We start from the raw sequence: 27476 nt of genomic DNA, 5'->3' as shown, positions 1-27476 counted from the left end.
TTCAATGCCTGGTGAATTTATGGATAAGATTATTCTGGGATGTTCTGGCAAACACCTGAAAGACAATGCAGTTGTGTCACAGTCAGCATGGCTTCATGAGAGGAAAATCTGGCTTATCAAACCTGGTCTCCTTTCATGACAAGGTAACCCGCCTAGCTAATTAGGGGAAGCCATTTGATATGATCTTTTAGGATTTCAGTAAAGCTTTTGATACTGTCTCTCGCAGGATCCTACTGGACAAAATATTCGGCACACATCTGGACAAGCACATGGTGATGGGTGAGAACTGACTCCTGGGTCAGGCCAAGGGGTCATCTCAAAAAAATTGAAGGAGATGTTCGACTCTCCCTTTGCTGGGAACCCTGATATAGTGGACATCAGTGGGGATTTCTAGACTGTAGTGAGGCAAAGGCTGAGTGTAAGACATGGAAGAACTATAATGGAACTATGGAAACAGCTTTCTGCTGTATGCCAAGGTTGCTGTCTGGTACTAACCACTTGTTTGATGTTATTGCGGCTGCCGTCAAGGTACTTGTGGAGATCTGGAGAAATTCCAGCAGTTATAGCAGTAGCCTGTTCTGGGTCAGGATGAATTAGGCTTCATTGCTTTACTTTGGTTCAAGAAGCACTTTTGGTTAGAGACAGTTGCCAAGTTCCTCTCTGTGAAAGATTTATTTCCTTTGAAATGGATATATCAAAGAAGATCTCAGTGTGAGCACTACTGACCAGAAGAAAATTTATCATGAAGATGTGGTGTCGGAGCTGTTAAAGTCAGCCAAAAAGCCACCCATATTCTCCTTTTAAATCATAAATTATTCAAAAGCATCAGCTTTGGGTTCTTAAAAAAATAACTCTTGTTGTTTTGAAATTATCTCCATCCAGAATGTAATTAAATACCATTTGGATAAAAAAGAGGTTTAAATAGAAATTGAGCATGAAAAGAACAATATATATGTTTAATGAGAGTGTTGAACCATTCCATTAGAAAGCAACATTTGCATGTCAGTGTGTTTGTTACTTGAAAGAGTAGTGATAAAGACACCCAGCCTTTCTGTCCTTGCTCTCAATGCTGAAGGTGGAGGGGTCATACATACATCTGTAGCATCTATCCTGCTGTGTCAGATGGTCAACCTCAGACACTCTGTACATGATGCCAGTTTTTTTTTTTTTGTTAGTGATTCAGATATGGCCCATAAATCCTAGGCTAAGAATTCAGGCCAGAATATAAACTTAGCTTCAGCTGCACAATTAAGTAGCAGCTCTGGTGATCTGTGCCTTGGAAGCAGAGTAAAAAGATTTTAGAAGGTAATGAGTACCACTGTCCTCAGACTCATTGCCTCAGTTTGTAGAGGAGATGCATAGAGGACTATACCTATAGCAAGTGTTCAATTCAGGCAAAACAGACCTACACCTCAAATGAAACACACATTGTCTCTGACAAAGAGCAGGCATCTACATCTTTAAGACACTGGGGTAATGACCCATAATTTAGTGACAGCCTTTGATCTTCACAACGCTCTCATTTGTAGATTAGTAAAAAAAAATTGAGCAGCAGCTTAGCTCTGCTAAAGATAATTAGACTAGTGCCTCTTAGTCCTTCATACATTCCATGTAAATGCATAGAAAAATGTCTAGATGCATTAATAAAACAAGTATTAATTGGATTTCAGCCTGACATGATTCTACGTCCTGCGTTTCGATGCCTTTTGAAGGAACTAAGTAACTTTGAGCCTTCAGTCCTCGGGAACACTGGTTTTTTTTGTGCACCATCTGCACACACCTGTGCTTTCCCACAGTGCAGCTGCTGGAATAAATGACTGTGCTCTGTTACAGCCACTTGAATAGTGCCCAGTGCTGTTTGTGTGCAAAGAAGCATGATGTCTTGTACCTAAACTTTAGGTCTAATGGTATTCAGAACAGACACTCATTACAAACCTGTCACATTTCTTCCAGCTCTTGTTTTGCCCTCTGAAGTAGGTAGTACAGAGAAATTACATGTTGAAAATAATTTTTAACTTGTGAGAAACTGAGACTCAATGAAACCTCAGAGTATTATGAGATTAATTAATAAACATATTTGTACCTCTTAGCTGGATAGGCTGGGAAGTAAAGTACGGAGCTATGGTTCTGTTGTCTAGCCTGTGTAACTGTCACTCCAGTTTATGTTCTCTGGTATGTTTCTCATATTCAGGTAAACTTTTAGGTTCAGGACTGAAATTATCATGAACTATTTGCTTGGAGTCTTCTGAAGGCAAGAAGAAACTTGCATTTGCTCTGTAGAGTCCAACACACTGATGATAGCAAACACTTCTCAGGGAGTGGTTTAAAAGGAGTATGAAATTAAGACATTTGCTCACATAAATGGATGAGAACCTGGTCCTAAAAATAATGATTTCAGATGTAGCTGATAAAAAGTGCTTTTGTAAGTATTTGGAGAATATTTTACAAAGCAGGAAGCAGATCTGGCTAGTCAGTAGATTGACTTGAAGTACTGGCTTTTGAGAGTAGGCATAGATAGTGCATACAAACCTGAAATATTTTATTTTGATTGATTTAACCCAAAATGGTGCTGTTGACTAGCTTTATTAGAAATCCAGTTTTCCCATCAGAAATACTGTGCTTTTCTTTTGTGGTTTCAATTTGCATGTGAGTATGATAGATTTGACTGACTTGATTCACCTTGGTGAACAGTGGTTACTGCTCCTTCTCCAGACAACCAGGTCCTGGGGAAATTGCTCTTTGATCAAAGAGCTGCATAATAAAAGGAGGACTGATTGCTGCATCCAAATTCACTGAGCACAGGAATTAGAGCCATTCTTCCACTAGTTTGAAAGCCATGCTCTCCCCTTGTTTTCAGAGGTGCAGAGAAGACACATTTTTCCATCTTTTTTGAGATGATAAGGTCTATCTAAACTGCTTTTAGCTCACTGTACAATTTTATCATATTGTGGTATAGCCACAAGTATGGTCTTTTATTTTAGAAAAGCAGATAGAAAACAAATACTGATTTTTCTGTCTTGAAGCATTCTGTTTTGAATAATTTGGTACAGAATTCTGGAACCCGTAGGATTTTCTGGCATCAAAATTATCAATATTCAGAAATCCTCATGTACTTTTCTGCTGAAAGACAAACTGTATATTGATAATTCCATTTCATTTCTGCATGAAAGTTGACCATCATGGTTGAATGGAATAATTTTTCTAACATTTAAAAACAGAGCTTTAAAATTACCCAAGTGCATAACAGCTTAGCTTGGAGAGCTTTCTTTGTGACTACTTTTTAATGTTAGTGTAGCTTACCGTAAGTGTAGCAAAAAAAGGGGTAAAGCTGAGGAATTGTTTTGGCAGCTGAACTTGGTACAAAACCCAAAGCATCATGAAAATCTGTGCTTTCAGTGACTAAATGTAATGGTAGTAGCCAGTGGGGGATGTTGGGCTGCTGGTCCTTTTGTCACCTGTCAGCTTTGCAATTCTGCAGAGTGGTGCTGCATGATGTGACAGCTTAGCACTGAGTGTTCTCTGGTACACAGCTCCAGAAGCAGAGATAGTGAAAGCCCCTCTGCTTCTCTTCTGTCAGAAGCACAGCTGCAGTTGAGGGGAGAGCTTGGGATGGTTTGAATGATGTCCCAGTGACTTAGGGAGGGGTGAAGATGTGACAGGGCAGAGCTGGCTTAACAACAGCTTTGCTCTGTATCTTTTTACTGCTGAGGATTTCTTGGCCTGTGGAGGCCATCTGGTACCTGTCTCTGAAAATTCATCCAGTGCTGTCTGCTGGGAGAAGCTAGCATCCTCCACAGCTGGAGCGCAAAATACTTCAGGATACTGTGGTCTCTGCTAGAGTTCAAAAAACATGGTGTATCATTGCCCTTTCCTTGACTAGAGGACAGAAAACTGAAGTCAAAGATGACTTTAAAAAAAAAAAAGTAGAGAGCACTATGCAGTACTCTGACATGAGGATGGCTTTTTAATGGTAATTGTGTTTGTTTTTTAATGTCATGAAATGGAGAAACACATTAAAAGTACTTGTTGGATATAAATCAACAAATTATGGTTACTTTTAAATTTTTAAAATTACTTTAGGGATGAGAGGTAGAAAAATCTGGGAAAAAGTCTGTTTCCAGTGTCGCAGGAAGGAGACGTACACACATCACAAACTCAGCCACAGCATTCACAGCATTTTGGGTATTTTTAGCTAACACCATTATTTGGGAGGGGAGAAATGGTTGTGTCTGAACCAAGGAAACATTGGTGTAGCAAACCCGTGTCTTGCTCCTGTATGCACCACTGCCTTCAATGAGCAGTGCTTGCTCTTTCTTGGAGTATGTATCTCTTTATGCAATTAATTGATCTGTCATTCGGTGTACAGATAGCCCTTCTGGTTAGCAAGCACTTGAAATGAGACTCTCCAGTTGTGGTAGATTAAATGCTTCCAATACACCTTGAAAAGAGTTATTAGTGTTAGATCCTACCCAAGCTACAAAATAAAAGGCAAAAGGAAAGTAGTGTATGTTAATGTGTGCCATGCTTTTATCTGTGAACAATATTTCTACTGTCTCTGTCAGCTGTGGATAGTCATTTAAATCTTCTGGCCCTAAAGCAGCCTTGTTCCCAAACTGTGACAGACTTAGAAACAAAGTTTGGCTTTACAAACAAGATCCAATTAATGACTAAAGAGGAAACATTCTTCTCAGGGTGGCTAAGTATCTGGATTCAGTGAAAAACTGGAAACAATTCCATGATAATTAGCATTATTCCTCAAGACAGTCTGTAATGAGAAATTGTTTCCATAGTCTTCTATGTCTCTCTCCATCTATTTCCCAGATAGATTAATTGGAGGGGTGGGCAGGATTGAGTAGAGAGGCCTTGTTGTACTCCTGTAGCCTTGCCTTGTGAACAGGGTTCGTGAAACTGCTGCTTACAGCTGTGGAAATGTTCAGCTGGAAAAAGCAGATAAAGTAACTTGTACCTCAGTGTGTGTTTGCATACCTGCCCATTAATAAACCAATCCATGCAAGCATGTGATAGTGTAACTCTGGTGTTTGGCACTGTAGAATTGTATTTGCCTGATCTTTCCTCTAAGGTGCTGCTTTTCATTTGTAGCTGCTTTTTCTGTACTGAGCGTTGGCTGAACTTGTGTGGACCCCATGGTCCACTAGAACAATAGAAACCTTTGAATCATGTGTACTTCCCTAGCTAGGCTCTCCCCACATTTTACAAAGTGACTCACAGACTCGGCTGCCAGAGCTGCCAGAAAATGATGTCATCTGGATACTGTAGTATCCCACGTACAAACCAAAGGCTATTTAGAAATTGGGCTGACAACTACAAAAAGGAAATAGCTGCATTTCAGATGCATATCTCAATTTTAAAATCTGTATAATTGTGTGTGTGCTTATTAAATATAAGAGTAGTGCAAAAGGCAAAAAGAAAATAGTGCAAAAGAAAAGCTTTGGTGTTTCTTGAACTGTGTTTTCTGATGACTGCGGAGCAGGTAATCCTGTTCTCCTGCTGTTTGTCTTGTGCCAGCAATAGTTCATGCAGTCAAGCTGTGTCAGATCAGGGAATTGATTTGGTCAAACACTAACATATGTGTATCTTGTGTTGTTGCATTAGTTCTCAGCAGGATCGGTTCCCTGGTTCTACTCTCCCCACTATCCCTGGGGCACTGATGTGGCCAGAATTGAAGGGAAAATGCAGACAAGAGTGCAGTAGAGAATGGGAAGCAGGAGAAGCACGCTAACTTGGCCAGTGGCTGTCTATCTGTACCATAAAGCAAACTTGAAATTATATCCTTAGCCTCACTTAAACAGTTGTGCAGAATTTTAGATGTAAGCGCCTTATGTATTGACGTGAGGCGCTTCTTTGTGCCCTCTTCACCCTCATGCTACATGGTTCAAAAAACCAACATTTGCTGTTTGTGGTCATTGTGCTGTACTGGGACCTGGAGAAGCGCTGACCTGGGGAGCAACTTGCCATCCTCAGGAGTCCTTTGTCACAGTAACTTGGGGCACTCTGATGCTGGCACACAGCGATGGAGCGCCTGGCCAGTGGCCTGCACAGACAGATGAAACACGCATTAAGTAAGACTAGGGTCAAAGGCTTCTCCTTCGTCAAATGTCAAAGGCAAAAGAGGCTAACAGATATGATTTTGTGGGAAAATTAACAGTCTTCTAACACAAGTTTTTTGTTCTGTTCCTCTCCTGTTTCTGGCAGATGTATCAATTTGAGTTCTGCTGGTTTGGGAATGTATGTGGAATTTAACTTGCTACTAACCGTCTTGTTTTCAGATGTCTGACCCTGGCCTGGAATATTGTACACAGTGTATTCCCAAGATAAATGAACTGAGCAGCATGTTTCTTATTACTTCATTTCTGTCTCTGTGTTCTGTGTTAAAACCAAACAGTGAATAAAACCTGGCATGTAAACTGATCCACCTGTATTAAAGAACAGCTCTAAGCAAGATAAGTCTAGATGTTCTGCCTATGCACTTCATTTCCCCATGTGATATAGTACTGGTTCTGCCCCTTAGAGCAGTGTGCTTTACTGCTTCTTCTGCTCCTGATTATTGCAGCCAGAATACCAACAGATGTTCCTGGTAAGACCATTAGATACAGCATTTAAGTCAAATTTTTCATAATTTAAAACTCATTCAGAAAGATATTTGCCCTTCAATTGTCCCTAACCTATAGCATATAATGGACCTGTAACTTAAAAGGAGTTAGAAGGGCTCATGATCTGGCTGCCTTCCACTTATGGAGTGGGATTTCCCATTCAGGCATTGAGGTGACAGGTACTATCAAAAGAGATTATGCTCCCACCAGCCTATAATTGAAGAGCACTGAACATCAGATATTGTTCATCCTGGTTCAAATAATTGTTCTTCATATGTCATAAATACTTTGCCAAAGAGACAACCATGGTGCCTGGTTTACACAGATTTAGAAACCCCAAACAAAACATAAATCAAATGTTAGGCATTAGGAGAGCTAAATGCAGACCTGATAATATGTATGCAAAATTAAAAGGGGTTGCTATGCATTCCTCTTATTTAAATGTTTCAAGCCCCCACCCAGACTGGGATCCACAAGGCTTCAATATTTCTAGATGCTTTTGAGCATTCTGCTTTCCCTTGACATGGGCATTCTGCTCTTGAAAAACTCTGGTCATGCAAACTCACATGCATGGAACATGTGAGTTTGAGCTGAAACAATCCCAGTGCTTAGGAGGGAGCATCGTGGTGACAAGATCTGTGAATTCAAAACTGAGTAACTGGAGGACTGCTGGGCAGCCTGATGCAAATTCCTGTAAGCCTACATACTACTAATAAATGTTGCTACAATAATATAAATTTACTTTTAGTCATGTTAAAGTAGAATACACTGAGTCAAGATTTTTGTAGAAAAAACAAACCAAAACAACAAACAATAACCTCTTCTAGCATTTTGAGAAAGCAAGATGAAGGCACTGGCTATTGTTGAAAATTGGAATTAAGTTTTCTTGTGCAGCTATTTTGTCATAGAAAATTAGGTCACTTTGACAGAGGGCCAAGGAGAGACTGAAAGTTCTTCCTTGAATTGGAGAGCTACAGCTGTGTACAGGTTAACTTTTTGTTCCTAACACAGTGTACTGCTATTTCATCTATGTAACATAAATTGATATAACACAAAGGCAGCTTTTGAGTTCTTACCACTGTTGAATGGTGGATATTGGCAATATAAAGAGAGTGTTTTAATTTTTGCCCACCATCATTTCCTAGTTAAACTCCTAAAAGTAAAGGCAGATGTGTGATTACTGCTATACAGCAAATACTCTAATGTATGGTGCTGTCTCTCAAGTAAGCAAATATCTTAATTTAAATTAAAAAAAAAAATCCATGTAAAGTTTGTTTGACTTAAAGCCCCAAATGATCAGAAATTTGCATATAGGAAAATCAAATTAATCTTAACACCCAACATGAGATTGTGCTTACAGGCAAATAGTAAACTCCCAATCAGTAATTGAATGCGTATATACTGAAATTAGTTTAAAAATGCAGTGCATGAAAAAGCCTAAAAACTTTATGAAAAAAAAATCTAAGTTTACTCTCCCTCTTAATCTAGAGTTTTCTTGACTCCCTTGAGTTTTCTTGACTCCCTTGCTTCACACAGTTGGTGTTTATTCGGTTGCTGCAAATACTTGACCCTGAGATGTGGTATGCTGCAGTGGCAGGAGGGATTTTTTTCCCAAAGCAAACCAGAATGGAGTAGAGAGGCAGTGTTTATGTAAAGTAAGCTGTGTGAAAGGAGTGTGCTATAATTCAGGAATAACATATACATTTATAAATGTAGAATTAAGTTGCTCAGGATTTTGCTAACAAGCTGTTTGTATTTTAGAACTACATCTGCCAGAGTGATATTGAAAAGACAGCTTATCTTTCACTTACCATGTTTGTAAATCAATTGGCAAGGAAAAAACCCCTTATTTCTGAAGAATAAATGCTTGCGCTCTTTCTCTGGCCAGCCATAGTGAAGACAAAGTACTTTTGTGCTGATATATAGAAGAGAATAATTTCCAGCTCTTTGTCTGAGAGAAGGGGATATCTTTGAATTAGGACTATACCATCTGCATGCTGGGCATATTCCACTATTTTTCAGAGGACTAAGACAAGTAAAGTTTATGTACTTACCATGATCAGTTGATGGGAAGAAGAATTAGTCTAGTGTTTCTTTCAGACATGTTCACTGTCTGTTACTGTGCATGAATATAATATGTTTTTCTTGAAGGGCAACATAACATGCAAGATGATTAGTGGAAAAGCAGTTGCTGTTAAGCATTTTTATTTCCACTAGCTACCAAATGGGCTGATCAAACTTGCTGCTCAGGTAGGGGCTGTGCATCCCATTTGGCTCATTAGGCTAGATGTATGCTTTTTTTTTTACTCTCATGTGCTTCCCCAGTCCACATCTTAATGTCACCTTAATGTGCCTGCATACAGTGCCCTATAGCAATAGGGAGAGAGGCTGGTCAGATGTTGAGCCACTAGGTGGGCAGCACTGAGGTTTGCTCAGCTCTTGAATGCCCTTCTGCACTTCCTTTTCCAGACTGCCATCCCCCAGGTACTTTTATGCCGGCATAAAAATTCTTTAAATATATTTATGTGCATATTTATAAACATCCTTCCCACTGGATTTACAGGTAATATTATAGAATTCAGTAGTACTGTGTTTGTTTTCTTCAGTATAAAGGATTGTCATTGTCCATCCCCCTCCATGAGAATCCTACTTCTGCCAGACACATAACAGCTGAAATGGGGTTTTGATTATTTTCTTTTTTAAATGAAGCATTTAGCATGCTACTGCATAGTCTCACTAGGGCCTACCCTATGTGCAATGTGGTGGCAGCATAGCAAGGAAGGATATGCAGGTATCTCCCAAGCACAGTTTTTGAATTTTAAGGGACTAGGCATTTGACACTTGGATAAACCTCCACCTTCTTGATAAACAAGTATGGTGAAAGTAGCTGAATGCTAAAGTTGCAAAGATTTGGCCTATTTGAGAACCTGATGCTATGGAAGACAGGACAAGGTATTACTTGGCAACTAGGTGGAATTCTGCTTTTTCACTTTGGAGGAACTCCCTTGTTGTAGTGTGGTGATGAAAACATACCACCAGTCTGGGGAACTTGGAAATTACTGTCTGCAAAATGCCTCCTGCTGGTACTAGAAGCTGGTACTAGAAGCAGATGAAGTTCTAGTGGCTGGCAATGTTACGAGGGAGCAAAAAGGGGAAGAGGACTGTGGATTTTCCCTTTTTTCCCATCTGAAATTGATGAAAGTTGTTGAGAGGGTCTTTGGGTATTTTTGCAGCCTAGTGAGAGAAAAACAACTTGCCCCTCTGCATAGGAAATATCTGCTTTGGTGAACATGGAACTTCTGCTGGGCTTTTCACTTAATTGCAAGAACCCTTGCACTCCTGAAATCAAAGAGTGTAACTCATGTTCAAAATTAGGAGCAACTGGGCTGTTAAGTTTCTTTAAATATGTATATTAGTTCTCCTGAGGAAGAAGAGTATGGAGAAATTTTGACGATATTGAACTTCATATGAAAAGCTGAAGTAAATTTGCTGTTTAAATATTTGGCTGGATTTCAAAGTAAATGCACAGAAGTTCTGCAAGACATACTTTTAAAATCTTTTGTGAAGGGGAAGATCTAGGGATGAAGGTGCTCTGTGTCAGATCTTTGTATTCTTTCCGTTTCAACTTGCATCTATTGGAATATGGGCATAGGTATACTAACACTCTCTTTTGGGGTCTTCCTCATTTTTTGTAAGTTTCTCATGAACAATTTTAGATTCACTCTTTCTGACAAATCTGCTGTGATCACCAGGCAATTTCCTGCCCCTGGTTAAGCATCTTTTTCAGTGTTCATGTTCAGATGTCTGATAATTGAGTTGATGGGAGGGTAGGGATGTTGCGTATTCCTTAGAGTTTGGCAAGTCTTACTATTGCTGAGGCACAGCTGCATCTTGTTCTTGACCTGGGTACAGAAACCTCCACACCCCTTTAAAACCTCAGTCAGGCTTTTTCTTCCCTACTGTAGATCTTTCTGTCCTGGCGCTCCTCCTGTTGTTCTTCCTTATCTAGTTTCTACTGTGGTTGGCTCTTCCTGTCCATTTCTCTTGTTGACAGGAACTGTTTGGCATGGTGACGGTTGCATTTCTCTTCCTCTCCCCTGTGGCAGTTGTTTTCCCAGCGCTGGTGTATGACTGGTGTCCTCACACCCTGCACTGCTGCCTCGCTTGCCACAGTGCAGGCTGGCTGATGGATGCTGCAGGAGAGATTGCCATGGGAGCCAGCAGCATCACTGCCCTCTTACATGAGGCTTCATAGTGCCTCTGATGGTCAGGCTCTGCAGGCTGCCAGTAGCTCAGAATACCTGAGTCCTACTAAAAACATACAAAAACATGCTCTATGGATTATAGGGGAAAGTGGGAATGCAGTTTTTGTGGTGGCTTCTGGGTGTAACTGCAGCAGTATCTTCCTAGAGTGCATGAACAGCACTGTGCAGGTGCTGTGCTTGATTGGGATAAGGTGTAGAGGAATGGGCAGAGGAAGAAAGGGAGAAAATTCACAGGTCAAAATAGCAACCTAAGTCAGTTAGGTCTCAGTGGAGGGCTGAGAGTTAACAAGTTGTGATGGTTTGCTGATTAACTTGATCAAAGTATCTAAGTCATGAATAGGCTTGGCAGCAAGGTAAATTGACTTAAAATACTTTTTGGTTCAAGTTCACAGGTACAGGAGGTTTTTTTGCCCATGTTAAATTGTTAGCTAACTGCAAATTAGAAGCCCTGAGATTGGTGCTGTTTAAGAAGAAAAGTAGTGCTCCTGTAGACCATTTTGGTATTTCTTCTTTCTTGTTGTCTTTTTGTGACAATAATACAGTGACCTATACCAGCCTAAAAATTAGTTTCCTAATAAGAGAGTGCTGATAAGGATGCCTGTGTGTTAGCCCTGTGGTTCACTTTGATCTCAAAATAAAAATGATGGTAGCTACTTCCATATTCTAATACAGTGTTTTTAAGTTAATTTCTGTGCCTGAAAGCTCTTGGAGGTAGTACAGGAGTAACTTTAAACAGGGCACTGTGATGGTTGAAAAAGTCTCTATTGAGCTGCTCTGCAGCAGTTTTTATTTTTCAGAAATTACTTCTACAGAAATCAATGAGCAAGCCTTTGTGCAGCTAACAGTTTGCTAGAGGGTTAGAGCATGCTGAAACCTCACTGGGAACAGAGATATAGTGCATAAGCTCCATGAATGGTTTGAAATAGTCTCTAAAACTTGTCAGTTTTTCCTTTGGATTTTAAAATTCTTGCATTTTTATTTCCTCTTTGTGCACGAACAAGAAAACAAAGAAGAACTTTGTTTTACATTTACCACCATGCATAAAACACTGTGGTTTCTCATGAGTAGTCTCAAACACCCAAAATAGGGTTTAAGAAGACTTTTCTTGCACACGGCATCTTGCGATTAAGCAATGAGACCAGTAATGGCGATGGCATTCTGGCTTGGGTTATGTGGCTGCCGTGCTCCACTTGCCTTGGGCTGCTGCTGCCGAGGAATCACCCGCCTCTTTGCTTTTCTGCTGCTGGTTGACACGGGGACACTGAATATCCAGAGGCACTCATAGCCTGCCTGAGTGGCAGCTGCAGTGGGAATGGTGTTACAGAGCCTGGGTCAGCCATGGACGTGTGGTTCCTGTGTTCCTGGGTCAGCTAGCCAGACAACAAAGGCTGCATGGGGAGGCGAGCCAGCCGACAGTGTAGATGCTGATAGATGGTTTACCACTCAAAACACTGAAATAATTCTCTTTTTGGGCTTTTTGACAGGATAGAAGAAAACATATTATATTCTGGTACTTGAAGTCGAGGTGGTGGCAGGGGAGGGTGTCCTCAGTTGGTTCTAGATTCTGTAAGACAGACTTGATACACGATTGACTTGTTTGTGGTCTTTGAACCAAATAGTGTCGCAGTAGCCTGCTTTTGCCGGTCTGTAATGCCTTGTCTGGTAACTTGAAGGCTCTTAGCTGATTAAGTATTTCTTGTACCTCTCTTACTGTCTCAAGTAACTTGAATACCGGGGCATAGGTGGTAGATTCTTATCACTTGGTGAGTACTCTGATAAGGGTGTATCACTGTTTGTTCTTGCAGAGGACATTGTCTTGTGTACATGGGTGTGGGGGATGGTGAGCTCAAAACCCTTAAACTGAGGTTCTGTCACTAGACACTGGGTATTTGTTGCATGACATGATTAATTGCATTGTTTAATTTTTACCATGCTGATTAAAATCAACTTTTTTTCTTCCTAGCCTAACCTAGTCTTAGGACTACAGTTTAGCTTTCACACTGTCCTATTGCTACCCTAATATGTTAATATAATTCTTTAGTATATTCCTCATTCCAAGTGACTATTTTAGAGTTCTGCAGTTAAAACCTCTTGTTTTACCACTTAATTCCTCCAGTCCATTTTCTTTAAAAATGGTCATATTGCTGTATCTTAAATGCTATCTAGAAAGATGAGTTTGAGATGCCAGTTACTATTTTATGTAGAATTTGCTTATATGTTCTCAAGAAAAACTCCAACTTTACACTGGGAAAATTACAGCCAGTTCTTCACCAAGAGCCAGTTTCTACATATAATATAGAAATTCTGGTTATGGCCCTTAGTGTAGCAGGCACAGGCCCTGTTGAAGCTCCGTGGAGGGCTGAGGCCTGGAGAGAGGAAATGCCAACTCACGGTGAAAAAGCCAGAAGCTCCTCTCTTCCGCCTTTTGGACCCCAGTTTATCTCTCTGTAGCCCCATAGGTCACTTCTCCTTAAGCCCTGCTATTGTACAATTTCTGATCCCCCTTGCCCTATATAATGGGCTGCTTTAGCCCATTCTGGGCAGAGGAGCCGTCGCTGGAACCCTTCACAGACCCCCCAGTAAATCCATCGCTGTGGAACTCCAGGACGAGTCTTCTCCTCTCTCACGACCTTGGCCAGCAAAGAGCTGGAATCATAAAAGAGCTGATAAATCACTAAAGAGCTGATATCCTTTGGGCTTGCTGAGGTTGCCTGCGGCTAAGAGCGGCTTGGGTACTCGGACAGTCTGTCCCCAAAGGACTGAGCCACCCGGCCCCGTGCTGCCTGACTGGGGGCAGACCAGCCCAGCAGGAAGCCGGAATACCTTGGTGTAAAATAGTGCTAACTGCTTGCCTCAGGTGTGTGAATAAAACACTATGCAGTTTTGAAACTGGCAAAAAGATATGGTCCTGGAGGATCTAGAGCTTTGTTCAGCAGTTATTATCTTATGTTCTGATGATAAAGGTGAGGCTGCAGGGCACTCGTGAATATTTTTGCTTTCTCTTATAGAGTGGCTGCTTTTCTTCACAAGTGTAAAGTCACACCATTCCTTTCTTCAGTTTTTCTTTCTTTATGGATTATCAAATCTGTTATACTGCTGACTGCATTTTCCTCTCTATAGCAGACTTAATTTCGGTGCGTGTGCTTCTCAGAATTTCATAGATTGTTGTTAAATGGGTAGGGGACTACTATGTCTCCAGCCATGGAAAGTGGAGGAGAACACTTCTTGCATAATCATGGGAAGAAGTAAACAGGAACAGGTAACTGTAGGCGTTGTGCATGTTGTGTCTCACCTAAATGCCTTGGTTTTAGCTTTGTTCCTCAATACTGTGTTTCTTTTTGACATGGGACCAAGTTGAAACTCCTTTTTGCAGTTTTGTAGAGTTTACGTAACAGTAAATGCTTTGAACAACAGTTCAGTCTTTCACAAGCTGGCTCTTTCAGTCTTTTCACTATTTTAACATCTTGTTCTCTCATGTGTGGCTTTTAATTCTGATTTGGCTGCTGTCCTGCACCTTTCTTTAAAAGTTTCAGCTGCCTGTCTAGTAGATGTACGTCTTGGATTATTTTATGGCCCCTGTACCTGCAGACTTGCTGCTAACAGGAAAATATAAATGTCCACATCTGATCCAGTGGACTTAAACTGCTCAAGGAGTCAAAACATCACTCTGCATCTGCCAGGCTCAAGTTTGGTATCCTCCTCTGCCACAGATCATCTGTGTGGCCTCAATGCAATTTTCGGCGTGCACCTCCTTTGGGAGTTTCTGCTGATCCAGCTGCTTTAGTTGCCAATAAGGAGGTTTGCAGGCAAAACTGCCTCCTGTTGCTGATCTTGAATCATAGCCTTGGCTTTAACACTTGCACACTATAAAAGCTTCTGTGTTGAACCTAGGCGGGAGGTATTCCCTGGGTCAGTTTTCTTCCCTAGAAAGGTGTGATGATTGTAGGCATGGTGGTGATGTCTCTGCCTGTCCTCTCACCTGCAAAGAAAGGTAATAGCACAGCCCTTGGGACACCTGAGGACTAATGCTCGCATGGAAGGCACTTTGCAGCGGTAAGGGGCAAACACATATAATACTAGATCTTGATGTAAGAATTACTGTATTACTTTGATGGTGTTTTTAGACAGCACATCTGATGATACAGTGGATTTTGGGAGAGGGTTAACATGTTTCCTAATGGACATGTTAGCATGTTTCCTAATGGACAGCTGTGATTTAGTTTCAGTAGAAGCTTCACCAAAATGACTGTCAGATCACTTCATAGAGACTGTAGCTCTATTTTCTGTGGACTTGGATAGGAATTACTGCCACGGTACCGTGTGTGGGCTTTGAGTAAAGATTGTGATTTAAGATTAGTGGGACTATTGTGTGAAGAAGGTGTGAAGATTATCTCCAGGACTCATTGGTTATTTTACTGCCACATTTCTGAGACTTGCATGCATCTTCTGCTGAAGTGGATTGCTTGGAAGACTATGAGATTATTCCAGGCCAGAACTTTTTAAATTGGTAAGTCTAAAATACCTTATGCTGTTTTAAGAGGGTGCCCTAAAGTGTATTACCATACTGTAGCTATGGAAGACACAACAGAGCAAAGCAAACTGCTGTAGCATGTAGCAAGACAGTATAATGTGAAAGTCTAAACTACAGTCTGCAGTGCTTTCCTAAAGCAAACATGGTGTGTTTGGGGGGAATAATGTTTTTGCAACATTTCCACATGCACAAATGCTATACTGTATGAGTGCTTTTATTGCTGAGTCTGCTTCTGTTTATCAAATCAGTGTCTCTACAGATTTGTGGAAAACTAAGTTTCAATAAATTCATCTTCTTTTCGGAGAAAAGTGCTGTTTTATTTGTAGGGAGACCCTTTATATTTGTATGTGGGACTTGTTACAGAGCTTGTGTCTGCACTACCTAAAATTGCATTTGTGATTTGAGTCTGTCATCTGTCTGAAATTATGCTTTCCAGGGGCCACTGAGCCACCACGGCCAGACTTACACAGGAAATACTTGTGTTTCTGCTGTTGTGTCTCTGCTGCCTGTTGGAAGAGAAGGCTATTAAAACTGGTCTAGACACTGCAGCTGGGTGATGCATGTCAGTCTGAGTTGTGTTAACTTAGTTGCACAGGTTTTGCAAGATTTTTAGCACTATTCTGTTCCATCCTTTTTCCCCTTTTCATTCAAATGAAAATCCAGTTCTTTGCATAAAAAAAGGCTACTTCAGACCATACAATCAGCAGATACTTTTCCTCTCCTGAGACCTTTGAACACAGGCTTAATAATTCCACCTCATTTGCTCAGGTAACTTGTTGAGTGCTGTTGTTTCTGCTTAGAAGAACTAGGTGAGGTTTCTTAAGGACACATACGTGCTGTGGTTGATCAGTCTCCACCACCACGGTGAGCTCCCTTCCTGGCACTGCTCTTTCTGCTGCCTCTTCAGCTGTCTTCTCCAGACCCTGGCACCTTGGAACCTGCCCAAGAGCAGGGGGAAAAGATGAGGCATCCCTGTGGCCATCATCCTGGGCTTTGTTGGCCCCCCCACTCAAGCACCATTATCTCAAGTAGCAGTCCTGGAGTTTGTGGTTGATACCCAGTGCTTAATTTTAATGTCTCTGCGAAGAGACAAGGCAGCAAAACAGAGCCTTGCCGTTTGCTAAGGCTGAGGACTGTCCTGAAATACATGCAGTGTGTTGCTGTTGTCAGCTGTGGTGTTGGTTGAGAGTCTTTACATCTTTTCTCCGCCAAAAGACTGAGTAAACAGGACTTGGCTGCTGCTGGGTGCATGCAGCCTGCAATGGCAGTGGGGCCAGGTCATGGCTCCAGAGCCAGCTTCCTGAGCAGCACCTTGCCTTGTGGACTTTAATCACTGATTAACCCACATAGAGGGTGGCTGAAATAAAATAGATTAAATCAGCACATAGTATCTGTGCTGCCATCTTGTGCACCAGAATTTTATAACACCTTTAAGATTATTTTGTAAATATGGCAGTGTTGTCATGGCAGCAGAAATCTGGCGTAGAAAAATGTTGCTGATATGATTTATTGCTGGTTTAGTGTGCTGTGCAGGTCAGGCAAGGCGTCACTGCTCCTAGCTTCTGCTTAATTGAATATGAAATGCATCAGAAGGGCTTTGATCAGGGAAATGAATGTCGCAACAAACTTCAGGCTCATGCACAGCTCAACTAAATGCAAAAATGTGCAGTGAGATCTGTATTGTTTTAACATTTATACACTAAGAATCCACACATGAATGTTTCGTAGTTTTCAGTGTAGCTCTTGCTGGAAGTCAGTATCCTCCCTGGTGAAATCATGACTGTAGAAAGTTGAGATGCTGTTAAATCTAACACTAGCTGGAGATTCAAAGATATGCAGCTTTGAATTTGAACCCTCTCATGGAAGTGTAAAAAAATTGGCAACTGCAATTTTATCCAAAACCTCTTAGTAAAGGATTTGACGTTTTCTTTATGTGCTGAAGTTCTGAGACCTTGCATAGCCAAATGATTCATGGTGTCCTCCATGTTGCTGCTTTCACCTTACTTCTTGTATGTAACATGAGAGATCTTGTGACAGGGGTGACCTGTATCACACCTTCCTTCACCCTACTGCTGTGGTGACCCACAATCACAGTTTGATTTCTTTCAGACAAGGTTAGTTCTTAGGATGGGTAGAACTTTAGATGGAGTAGAGACTGTCTCTGGAGTATGAATCTAGAGCCTCAAATTTAGAAGCTGATGTTTCCAGGGTGTCTGGCTCCAGGACTAAGTTGGCATCAGAGAACTGTAGCTCTGACTTGAGCTAAGGCTCTCATCTGTAAGAAAGTTTTGGGGCTGAATGTACCAGAACATGATGGGGGGGAAAAACAGGTGTGAAGAAAGTAATTTTTTTTGCTACCCACTCTACTCTCCACAGCCTGAAAGTCTAGCCTCCAAGGTTGTGCACTTTTTAAATACAACTAATGGTTTTTGCTGTGATGGTATTCAAATTTTATGTATCTATTTTCCTGTAATGGCTGGAAGCTTTGCCTTCTTTTCCCCTGGAAGTAGCCTGTGGCTGTTCGTGAAATAACCTTTTCCGAAGTTTTTTGGTTTAGGAGATGTATCATACTAAAGCTTGCAGTATAATGAGAACAAATTCCAAAGTTAACATACAGGTTTTCCTTTTAAACAAATCAACAGTACCACCACCCCCCTACTCAGCCAAGGAACACACCTGGGTTGCTTTGGCTGCTGTCACCATCCTTTATAAAACAAATAATATTGAAGGGAATGTTGGCATCTAAAAGAAAATTATATTTTTTTAAGCAAATGGAAATTTAGGAGCTGAGATTTCTTAACAAATCTGTATCTTCAGAAACTAGAGACATAATAGTGTGAAATTTTAAGTTATGAGTTCATGTGCTTCAGATAGTTGTATATTTTTGCATATCTCCAAGCAAAAGTTTTGACTTAATCTACTTCCACCACTTCACAGACATTTAAAGCTAGAGTCTAACATTTTGCTTTGGGTCTGATTGTGGCTACTATTATTTTATAGCAAAAAGATATTTTTCTTTGGAACAAGTTGGGCACATTGTACTCTCTAGGTCAGCAGTCTGTTTCACTTGTGCTGAACTAGGTTGAAAGGCTGCGGTTGTGAGCAAGGGAGGTAATAAATGAGTCATAACTTACATTTATCTTGTCTTCACTATACCTTTTCCACAGCAGCATGCAGCAAAACTCTGAGCTTTGGCTCTGGAGTTCCATCTTTTCTTCTTTGAAGGTCTGCTTCCCACAGGGTACTAACCTGGTGCCCTTGGATCCATCTTGCTGCATAAACCTGAAAGGGCAGGGCAGCAAAAGTGTAAATTTTACTGCGTGATTGTGAGCTGAATGCGATGGGCTTTGGGTGGGTTGTGCAGTGTATCCTCTCTTCTCTGCTGAACGTTGACTCCAGCATTTCCAGTCTCTTGGCTGTGTGTCTGCTTTGCTGACCACACAGCCTGTCAATGACTGCTTCATAACTGGTAAAGTTCATAGTGCAGCGCTGCTCCTTCCAGTTCCCTTGACCTTGCCATGAATGAGATTCAGCAGGGGGTTTTGTTTTAAAATGCAGTCTGAGATAATTTTACTGCTGCTGCTTTCACACAATGACAGAATGCTGAAGTTGGGAGGGACCACAGTCAGTCATCTGGTCCGACTGCCCTGCTCATGCCGGGTCGTCCCAGAGCAAGTTGCGCAGTATCGAGTCCAGCCAGTTCTTGAGTATTTCCAGTGAGGGAGACTCAACAACCTCTCTGGGCAATCTCTTCTCTTACATAGTCAAACGTGGAAACTGGATCTCCTGGTCAGTGGCATGCTGTTTGTTGCTCTTGAGTCCGGCATAGAAGTCATCGTTGTTAACCTGCCAGAAATTCACTGCTGACAGCTCTGCCATGAATTGTCAAGAGTTAAAACAAAACTGAACAAAGCAAATACTGAGTACTCATCCCTGGCTGACTCTCTAGTACTATGTAGTGGAAATGAAGTTTTGGAGAAATATTTTTATCGTGTTCACCATTGTGTAAATTTTTCATGGCCTACCTCAGTCATTAAGTCAAAGTTCTTAAAAGTACATTTTGGGATTAAACTCTTTAAAAGGGATGGTAGAAATGCCTGTGCACATTTGATAGCTATAACAGCCTTACTCCGCTAGCTTCACACTGAAGGAAAACATACCGTCTAAGATTGAGTTAGAGACCCCTCATCATGTGTATCAACAATATTAATTACTTTTTTTGGGCAACAGTTTCTGCAAGAGATTTAAAGGTGATGCTGATGCTGCAGTTCTGTGTGCTCAGGAAAACAGTAGGTGAGCCAAAAGCAATGCTGCTTCTTTAGCCTTGAAGCAAAATAAATTACTCCAAAGGTATCTATAAATCCTTTCTGTCATGTGGATATTCTCGATTTCACTTAACAAAATGACAGGAGAAGCATTTCTGGTTTTCTCAGTCCAGTCTGCTCCTGCTCACTGTACCTTGTCATAACCTTCATAAACTCACCAAGCTATGTCTTAAAAAGCAGAGCCTCATGAGGTTGGAAGTAATGGTTCTTTATGTTTAAAACCACAGTTGCCTTTTAACTGAATCAGTGTAAAGGGAACAAAACTTCTCTAATTGCAAGAAGCATTGGGGAGAAAAGTAGCATAGATGTGCTGGTTGACAGGAAGCTCACCAGGACCCAGCCATGGGCACTCACAGCCCAGAGAGCCACACGTGTCCTGGGCTGCACCCAGAGCAGGGTGGGCAGCAGGGCAGGGAGGGGATTCTGCCCCTCTGCCCTGCTGAGACCCCACTGCAGTGCTGCATCAGCTCTGGGGTCCCAGCACAGGAAAGATGTCACCTAATCCAGCAGGTCCCAGGGGAAGGTCGCAAAATTGGTCAGGGGGCTGGAGCACCTCTTCTGTACGGACAGGCTGAGAGAGCTGGGGCTGTTCAGCCTGGAGAAGAGAAGGCTCTGCAGAATACTTATAGCACCTTCCAGCTGCTTGCATAACTAAATTACAAAGTTGTTTGTATGCTGGCAGGATTTAATTAAAATCCTGAGGTTTTTCCTTCCTCTGATTAGACATGTGCAAAACGCAGTAAATCCTTTCACAGCAGATCTTGTTGTAGCCGAGTTCTGCAACTTCCAGACATCGGTAAAACACATTTTACATGTAATACAGCTATAGCTGTGTTCTCAGTCTTGGACACAGATTACCAAATGCTGTTAGTTGCCCTATTGCAGACCCCTAATTTTTTCTAGAGTAGATATAACTTACAGATTTTTGGCTATAAATGGAAAAGAAAGTTTGCATCTTTCAAGCCTGCTCCACTTAGCTCTCTCTAGTTTTCCCCCTCTTTTTTCCACTGAGTTACTAACATTCTCCTTCTCAAAAGATATTTATTCCCTTGTATATTTATCTGGATTTATTGGTTTGATAGTTGTATTTTACATTACCTTTTTTCTTCTTTCTGCTTTCTTTGCATCTTCATACTGTTTCCTGTTCTCAGGCTACTGTGTTTACCTGTTAGACACAGTAGCCTCCCTAACTAGAACAGGAGGGTTCCAGATTAATTTTAAAGGCTTATAACAGTGCTGGAAAAAAACCCACAACAATTTTACTGTTGTTGAATTACAAGAGGTTTGACAAGCCAAGGAGTAGTTTTCACTTTGGATTAGCTTCTCATTTAGAGCTCAGGGAATGACTCAGTTTTATATAAAAAGTAGTAAATTTTTGTACTGTAAGGAAGAAAAGAAATTCTATGTGGACACTTGTGTGTATCTTCTTCAAAAACAGTTCCAATGCAGTACTTTGTTGGCGCCCTGGACTTAAGATGTTAGAGAAACCCTTTCACAAGAAAACTGATAATTAGAAGTGCAAAGAATCCAGTGTAAGGTACAAAATGCTGCTCTGAGCACACAGTTCATATATCTGGAGATGGTCCATTGAACAGCAGAGTCAGCTGCAGCGCATAGTGAATACCTGCTGTGGTTCAGCAAGCTCCTGATGCTTATCTCTGCAATTCTTTTTCTAGAAGTCACATTCTAGGAAATAAATTTTATAGGAAAAGTTAACTGGCTCAGGTAAAAATCATGTTTGCCTAGAAGTACACCTCTGTATATTCTTCCTTGTCTTTTTTGGGGATGCCAAGTGTGATGCCTTAGTGTATAAATCTATTTAGTTTCTAAAAGGCCATTTTGGGACCCTTGGCATGGATCCATAACACGCAAACATGTAGTTCAGGATAAAGCTGGGAAACTCATCAGGAATATAATTCTCCTCACTAAAGCAGTTTTTTTACTGCAGAATACAATTCTCCTAATGACACTTGCTTAGTGCAGTTCTTGCAATATAGTGTTGGATTTATGAGTGTTGTTTTTCTAAAGAGCTATTTGGGTAGTCTGTGCTTCAGTGAAACAACTTTTGTATGTCCTGTAACACATCCAAAAGTGGAATGGAGTAGAACATTAGTCTAGAGTTTTAATGTGAAACAAAGTTATGTAGTGAGTTTTCTCCTTCTACATGGTGGAGTGAAAACTGGCTCATTTCCAACCTGGCTCCAAGACTTCTGGTTTCTGAAGTCACCTCTGTGGAGGTGATGTTAGATTTGTAATGCTGTCTTGCTTACAGTGATGCTGCCTTAGTGACAGTAAGCAAAGTGAACTAATGTCTTCAACTTTATTCTTGCCCTTCAGCTTTCTTATTTGTATTGATATTAATGTCCTAAAAGCATGACAGTTTGACTAAGCAAATGAAAAACAACACTGTGAAGAACTAAGCAGATTTAAAGCTCTTGTAATGTGATTTAGCTGCTGGAAATAAGAATAATATCATAGGGCCAAAGCACTTAGACCACCAATGTAAGGAACTTCTGGTTCAGCGATTAAGAGGCTAATCTTTCTTGGAAATCCTTGGAAGAAATTTCTCTTGGCCACTCAATATAAACATACTGGATAATATGATTTCATGTCTGTTATTTGCCTTCTGAACTGGTTATGTATTCAATTAATACTGTTTTCTGTCTAGCACCATGTTCATCACATCTTAAGTCTCAAACGCATAACTAGTTTAGTTAAACTCAGAGTTTAGTTAATCCTCCGACCTCAGAGGGCTTACTAACAAGAAGCCATGTTTCACTGCCACTAACAAGAAGCCATGTTTCAACCTGCTTACTACCAGGCAGACCTCAAATGTGTAAATTACCTTGGGCTTTTCCACAAAACCCTCACTCATCCCTCCGGCACCAGAACTGCGTTTCATGGGTGAGAGTGGAGAGCTCCCAGGCAGGAGGAGGATAATCTACAGGAGTGCTCTGTACTGAGCTGGGCATTGCTTGAGGTTGTGTTGCACAGCACATTGGCTACAGGAGCCTGCCTTGCCCAGAACTCTGCTGTCCTTGATGTTCATGAGGTTCAGCACTGGCATAGAAATCACAGAGGTTTTTTTAAATGCAAATATCAATAATGCACTCTGTGTTTTCTTCTAATTTTCAGCATTAATGACTGTTAATTCAAAAGCCTAGTACTGTTCAAAATATTTGAGTTAGACTCCCTGGGGTGTGAATACTTCAAAGCATGCAGCTTGCTTATTGATGGCTTACAATCACAGATGTGACCCTCCAATCATTTTGATATGCCATGTGAATGAATGTGAGAATTTTCTCCTTAGCCCTTGTCCTTTTCTGTTATAATAACGTCGTGGTGGTGACATTTAAAGTATGATAGCTGTAGGCAAAAGATGTAACTCATATTAAAACCCAAATAACAATGTTTCTCAAATGTCTCTGTAGATGGATGGAGGTCTGCTTGGACGAAGAGCTGCCCCCAACTACGGAACTGGAAGAAGGCTTAAGAAATGGTGTTTACCTTGCCAAGCTTGCAAAATTCTTTGCTCCTAATGTGGTGTCAGACAAAAAGATCTATGATGTGGAGCAGGCACGCTACAAGGTAATAACTTTCTCAGTTCTCTCACCAGGATGACAAAACCCAGCAATGTTTGTTTTCCAGCTCTTAAAGATTCCCAAGCATGGCTGGTTAGCTTTCTGTATCTTTCTTTTAAGGCTGTAGGGACTAGATAGAAGATGCACAGCTGCAGGAAGCCTGTATGATAAGTTAGAAATATTCTACCCCTAGAAAAAATGTTTCGGTGTTGTTTCAAGTTTTTAAAGCTGTGCACAAATTACACTTCTGGCTCCATGGAAATCATGAGCTTTTCAACTGAGAAAGTTATTTCTCATTAGGAATAGAAGTCAAAAGCAATTTGACAACTATTTCAAACTTTCTTCATTTTGTATGTTGAAATTCACTTCATTTGATCTCAGTTTGTTTTATCAACTTTAACAACAAGAAGCCAAAAACAAGCTACCAGTAACTGAGCTTACCTTGTTCCCTGTGCAGGCTTTTGCTAGCTCCAAGAACCTTGATAATACAAAGATAAGTACACTCATGCACAGTAGTCCCGCTATAGAATGTATTATCTCAACATGTAGAGGGGGCAGAAAAAAATTTCTGGTTAAGAATTCCAGTTACATTTAAATGTAACCCTTGAAAATCTCAAAAGCTTGAGAGATTCCTTTTTCCCTTTACCCTAAAAGTTAACATTGAAACATTAAAAATAAAAAGTACTTTGCCACTCTATTCTTATGCAGCTTGCATAGGCTGTAGGGAGGGTCAGGTCAGGTGTTCAGGTAGAACTGAAGAGTTCCAAGACTTCCTTATCTGTTCTTCGTGGTAGTGCCGAGCAGTGTTACTACCTCTGTGTTTTGGTTCCTTGTCTTTGACATCCAACCTCTACTCCCAGAGAATACTGAAGGACTGTAGAAATTTCTGCTTCATGGGTGAGAGTGGAGAGCTCCCATGCAGGAGGAGGATAATCTACAGGAGTGCTCCGTACTGAGCTGGGCACTCAGTGTACTGATTCGTCAATCACAGTCCACCCTGATGGGTACAAATCTGGCTTATGTAACATGAAAGAATGAGCTGAACTCAGTGTGGAGCTGTTTATGTGTTAGGATGCTTCATTAGCAAAATTGAAGCTGTTACACTTTGGTCTCTGGGTTCAAATAAGGGAAAATTCTGTGAACTTGACTTCAGGATACAAAACTGGGAAACAACAGGAGGATCAATAAGTGGAGAGTTTTCTTAATGTGACTTTCATAATCTTCTATGTTTCTAATAGAGATCTGGCCTTCATTTTCGACACACTGACAACACTGTGCAGTGGTTAAGAGCAATGGAGTCCATTGGTCTGCCTAAGGTAAGCCTTTAAATTTCAGCAAAGAAATTTAAACAAAACCATTGGCTCAAATCATTGGTCACTGAGATCCCCTTTCACTTGCTCGAGCACAAACAGTTCCTTATAGTAAGTCTAGAGGGAAGGGGTAATTCAAAAAACAAATCTGAGGAGGAGGTAATGTGGAAAGCAGTGGGAGTGTCAGTCCTGAGTTGCTGCTGGCAGTGTGTGTGGGCTGAGGCAGGGACACTAGCAATGTTTGAGCTAGCTCAAACACTTGATGTCTTACTGCTAATGCAGTCTCTGGGGGGGCCTAGAAGGAATATGGTTTAAAACAGAAAACTTAAATATTTGCTTCCTTTAGGTTTCCTCTTCGCATCGTGCCTCTTGCTGCCTCCTCCTCTTACTGTACGTGCCAGTTTCTCTGCTTCTGCCCTGTTTCCAGACTGTTCTTGCACCCTTCAGTGCATCTGCGTGACTGTGCTGCTGCTCTTCTTCCACCAGCTGCTTTCTTGGGTCTCCTCTTATATTTACCTTCCTCCTTGCGGGCCTTCACTTGTCACCTCCCCCCTGTGCTGCTGTTTCTGGGCACCAGTGAGTCTATTTTGGATGAAAATCCTTTAAGAAAGGGCTGTGTGTGAGCACCTGTGCTGCTTGTTTGTATGTTCTGGCAGCCACACACAGGCCAAGGTGAGCATTTCCCCACCCCAGGGTGCCCACAGCCTGGTGCTGCCGGAGGCACTGGGGTCAGGCACCGTGGGGATGCTCAGGGAGCTCTGCGAAGGGCTGAATGGACCAAGGGTCAGCTACTGCAGGCAAACTCTCTGCAGGTGCCCATCACCAAAAGAGAGTACTCATGACTGCCATCAAAAATGCCAGAGAGACGGGAAGGGGTCCTGTCCTGCCCTTTCCAGGTCAGGCGTTCTCTTTCCAGTTGAGCCCTTCAGCCCTCGGTTCAGCTGGCTGATTTCCACCCTGCCATTTCTCCTCTGAAAGATTGTGTTTCTGTCGCAAAGGATGGCCAAAAGCTTTCCAAATTCTCCCTCACAAAGCTGTTTTGAGCAAATTATGAAGAGGGCACTGTGCTCCTGACTTACTCAGTCTGGTCCTATTAACCATGGGACAGTGCAGCCCCGAGTGACCAGCCGGGGCTGGAAGCATGCTGCCAACTCTCACGGTTAACTAAGTCTTTTTATTTTATTTCTGTGGAGAAACAGTGTTTAGTGACTGGGACCAAGGCCAGGAACAAATTAGTGGTAGAACCAGAACTGGAACTTATGATGTGACTTCTTGGCTAAATTGCTTAATATTCCTCTCTCTAAATATCCTCCTTTGCAAATGATGTATTCACGAAGTTAAGGGTGATGGCAATTAGAATTATGCATTTTTAAACCGTACTTGATAGGTTTGGTTTGTAATGAGGCTTTGCAAATTGTAACTGCGTTCCAGATTTTGCATGTCTGTAGAGGACAAGCACTACTGGCTGAGCTTATGCCAAAGGACATTTTCTAAAAATCTTGTTGAAATGCTGCCTGCTCATCTTCCTTTTTACCCCTCTTATAAAGTAGCTTTTATGCTTTATTTAGCTCTTCTTTATGAAAACTACTGATTAAGTTAAAATAACATCAGAAGAGATGTGACTCACAGCTGTATAAAAGTAACAGCTGAAATTCTGTAAATTTAAGGTACAGTTCTGCAGAGTAAATGTTTCTGCTCAGTAATAAGTCTTCTCTTTTGACTTTGAGCTCTTTGCTTTTTAGATCTTTTATCCAGAGACTACGGATGTCTATGATCGGAAAAACATCCCTAGGATGATATACTGTATTCACGCTCTAAGGTAACTGTGACAGGTGTACAAGTTATAGTAACTGACAAAGTTTGGAGTGTAAGTCTTGAAATGGTTTCAGGACAACCAGTATATCAAAATCTGTCCGAAATTTCAAATTCATTAGTTTTAAGTTGGATACGAAAGTTGAACTTTGTCAGGTCTGGACAAATAGCTTTCAAAATAGAAATCAAAGACTACTGAATTTACCACACACATCCATCCCTCTCTCAATGGTACACCCCCTTGCAAAATTAATATGCAATTTCAATATACATTCTTCCAACAGAAATCAAACGAATTAACAGAAACTTAGCAAAACATTAGTAAAACCATGCAGCAGACATGCTGCTCAGAGTGAAAATAATGATGAACTGATGTGGTTTTGTCCCAAAACTGAAGCAATTAATTATTGTATTCTGTGGTAACTCATGTAAAAATGATACATTCTCAGATTTCAACATTCTGAGCAACTTGACTTTTAATGTAAAGTCAGAGAAGCTTTGACTACACCATTGAAAGTAGTGATTAATTTTTTTTTTGTTCTGCCTTAAGGATTTTCTTTATGTTTAGCACAAAAACATCTGCCCTGTGCTGTCCCTGGTGTGAGGGGCAGTGTTGTTGGCAGACAGCTCCACCCTCCTGCGGCTTTTCTAGTTAATTTCTTGCACATAGAGACCTTTCCCTTTAAATCTTTTTGGCACTAATCTTTCACAGAACAGAATTATCTTGCACTCCAAACTTTCTTCTCTGTTTCTAGTGGTGTTCAAAGGCACATCAGCTGCTCCAGGGCTGTAAGACAGAAACTATTCAATACATGCTTTAATGAAACTTTTTTAGGGTTAATCCTTGGAATTATGTGCCCACTCTTGCATTCTGGGGTGTGCACTCACTCCCAGTGAACAGGACTTACCACTGAAATTCACTGTATTTGCTGAACATGCCAGGTGTTCACACTTGACAGCCCAGTGTATTTTTGCCATCTTTGACAAGAGTTGCCCCTTGAAATTGTTGTACTTGGTGTACTATGAACTGGGGATTGAAGG

General features: G+C 41.1%; 1 protein-coding gene across 1 annotated transcript in view; it reads left to right on the top strand.

Annotated features, from left to right (window-relative positions):
• The window catches only part of IQGAP2 (IQ motif containing GTPase activating protein 2), a 123122-nt gene that overhangs the window by 42084 nt on the left and 53562 nt on the right, over positions 1-27476 (top strand). The window contains exons 3-5 of the mRNA XM_084225876.1: positions 23164-23320; positions 24552-24629; positions 26366-26442. Coding sequence (XP_084082002.1) covers positions 23164-23320; positions 24552-24629; positions 26366-26442 — 312 coding nt within the window. The remainder of the gene's footprint in view (positions 1-23163; positions 23321-24551; positions 24630-26365; positions 26443-27476) is intronic.

Source organism: Fringilla coelebs, assembly GCF_963513975.1.
Source record: "Fringilla coelebs genome assembly, chromosome: Z".
Taxonomy (NCBI): domain Eukaryota; kingdom Metazoa; phylum Chordata; class Aves; order Passeriformes; family Fringillidae; genus Fringilla; species Fringilla coelebs.
The sequence above is the reverse complement of the archived record's forward strand: the minus strand, read 5'-3'. Positions and strand labels throughout refer to the sequence as shown.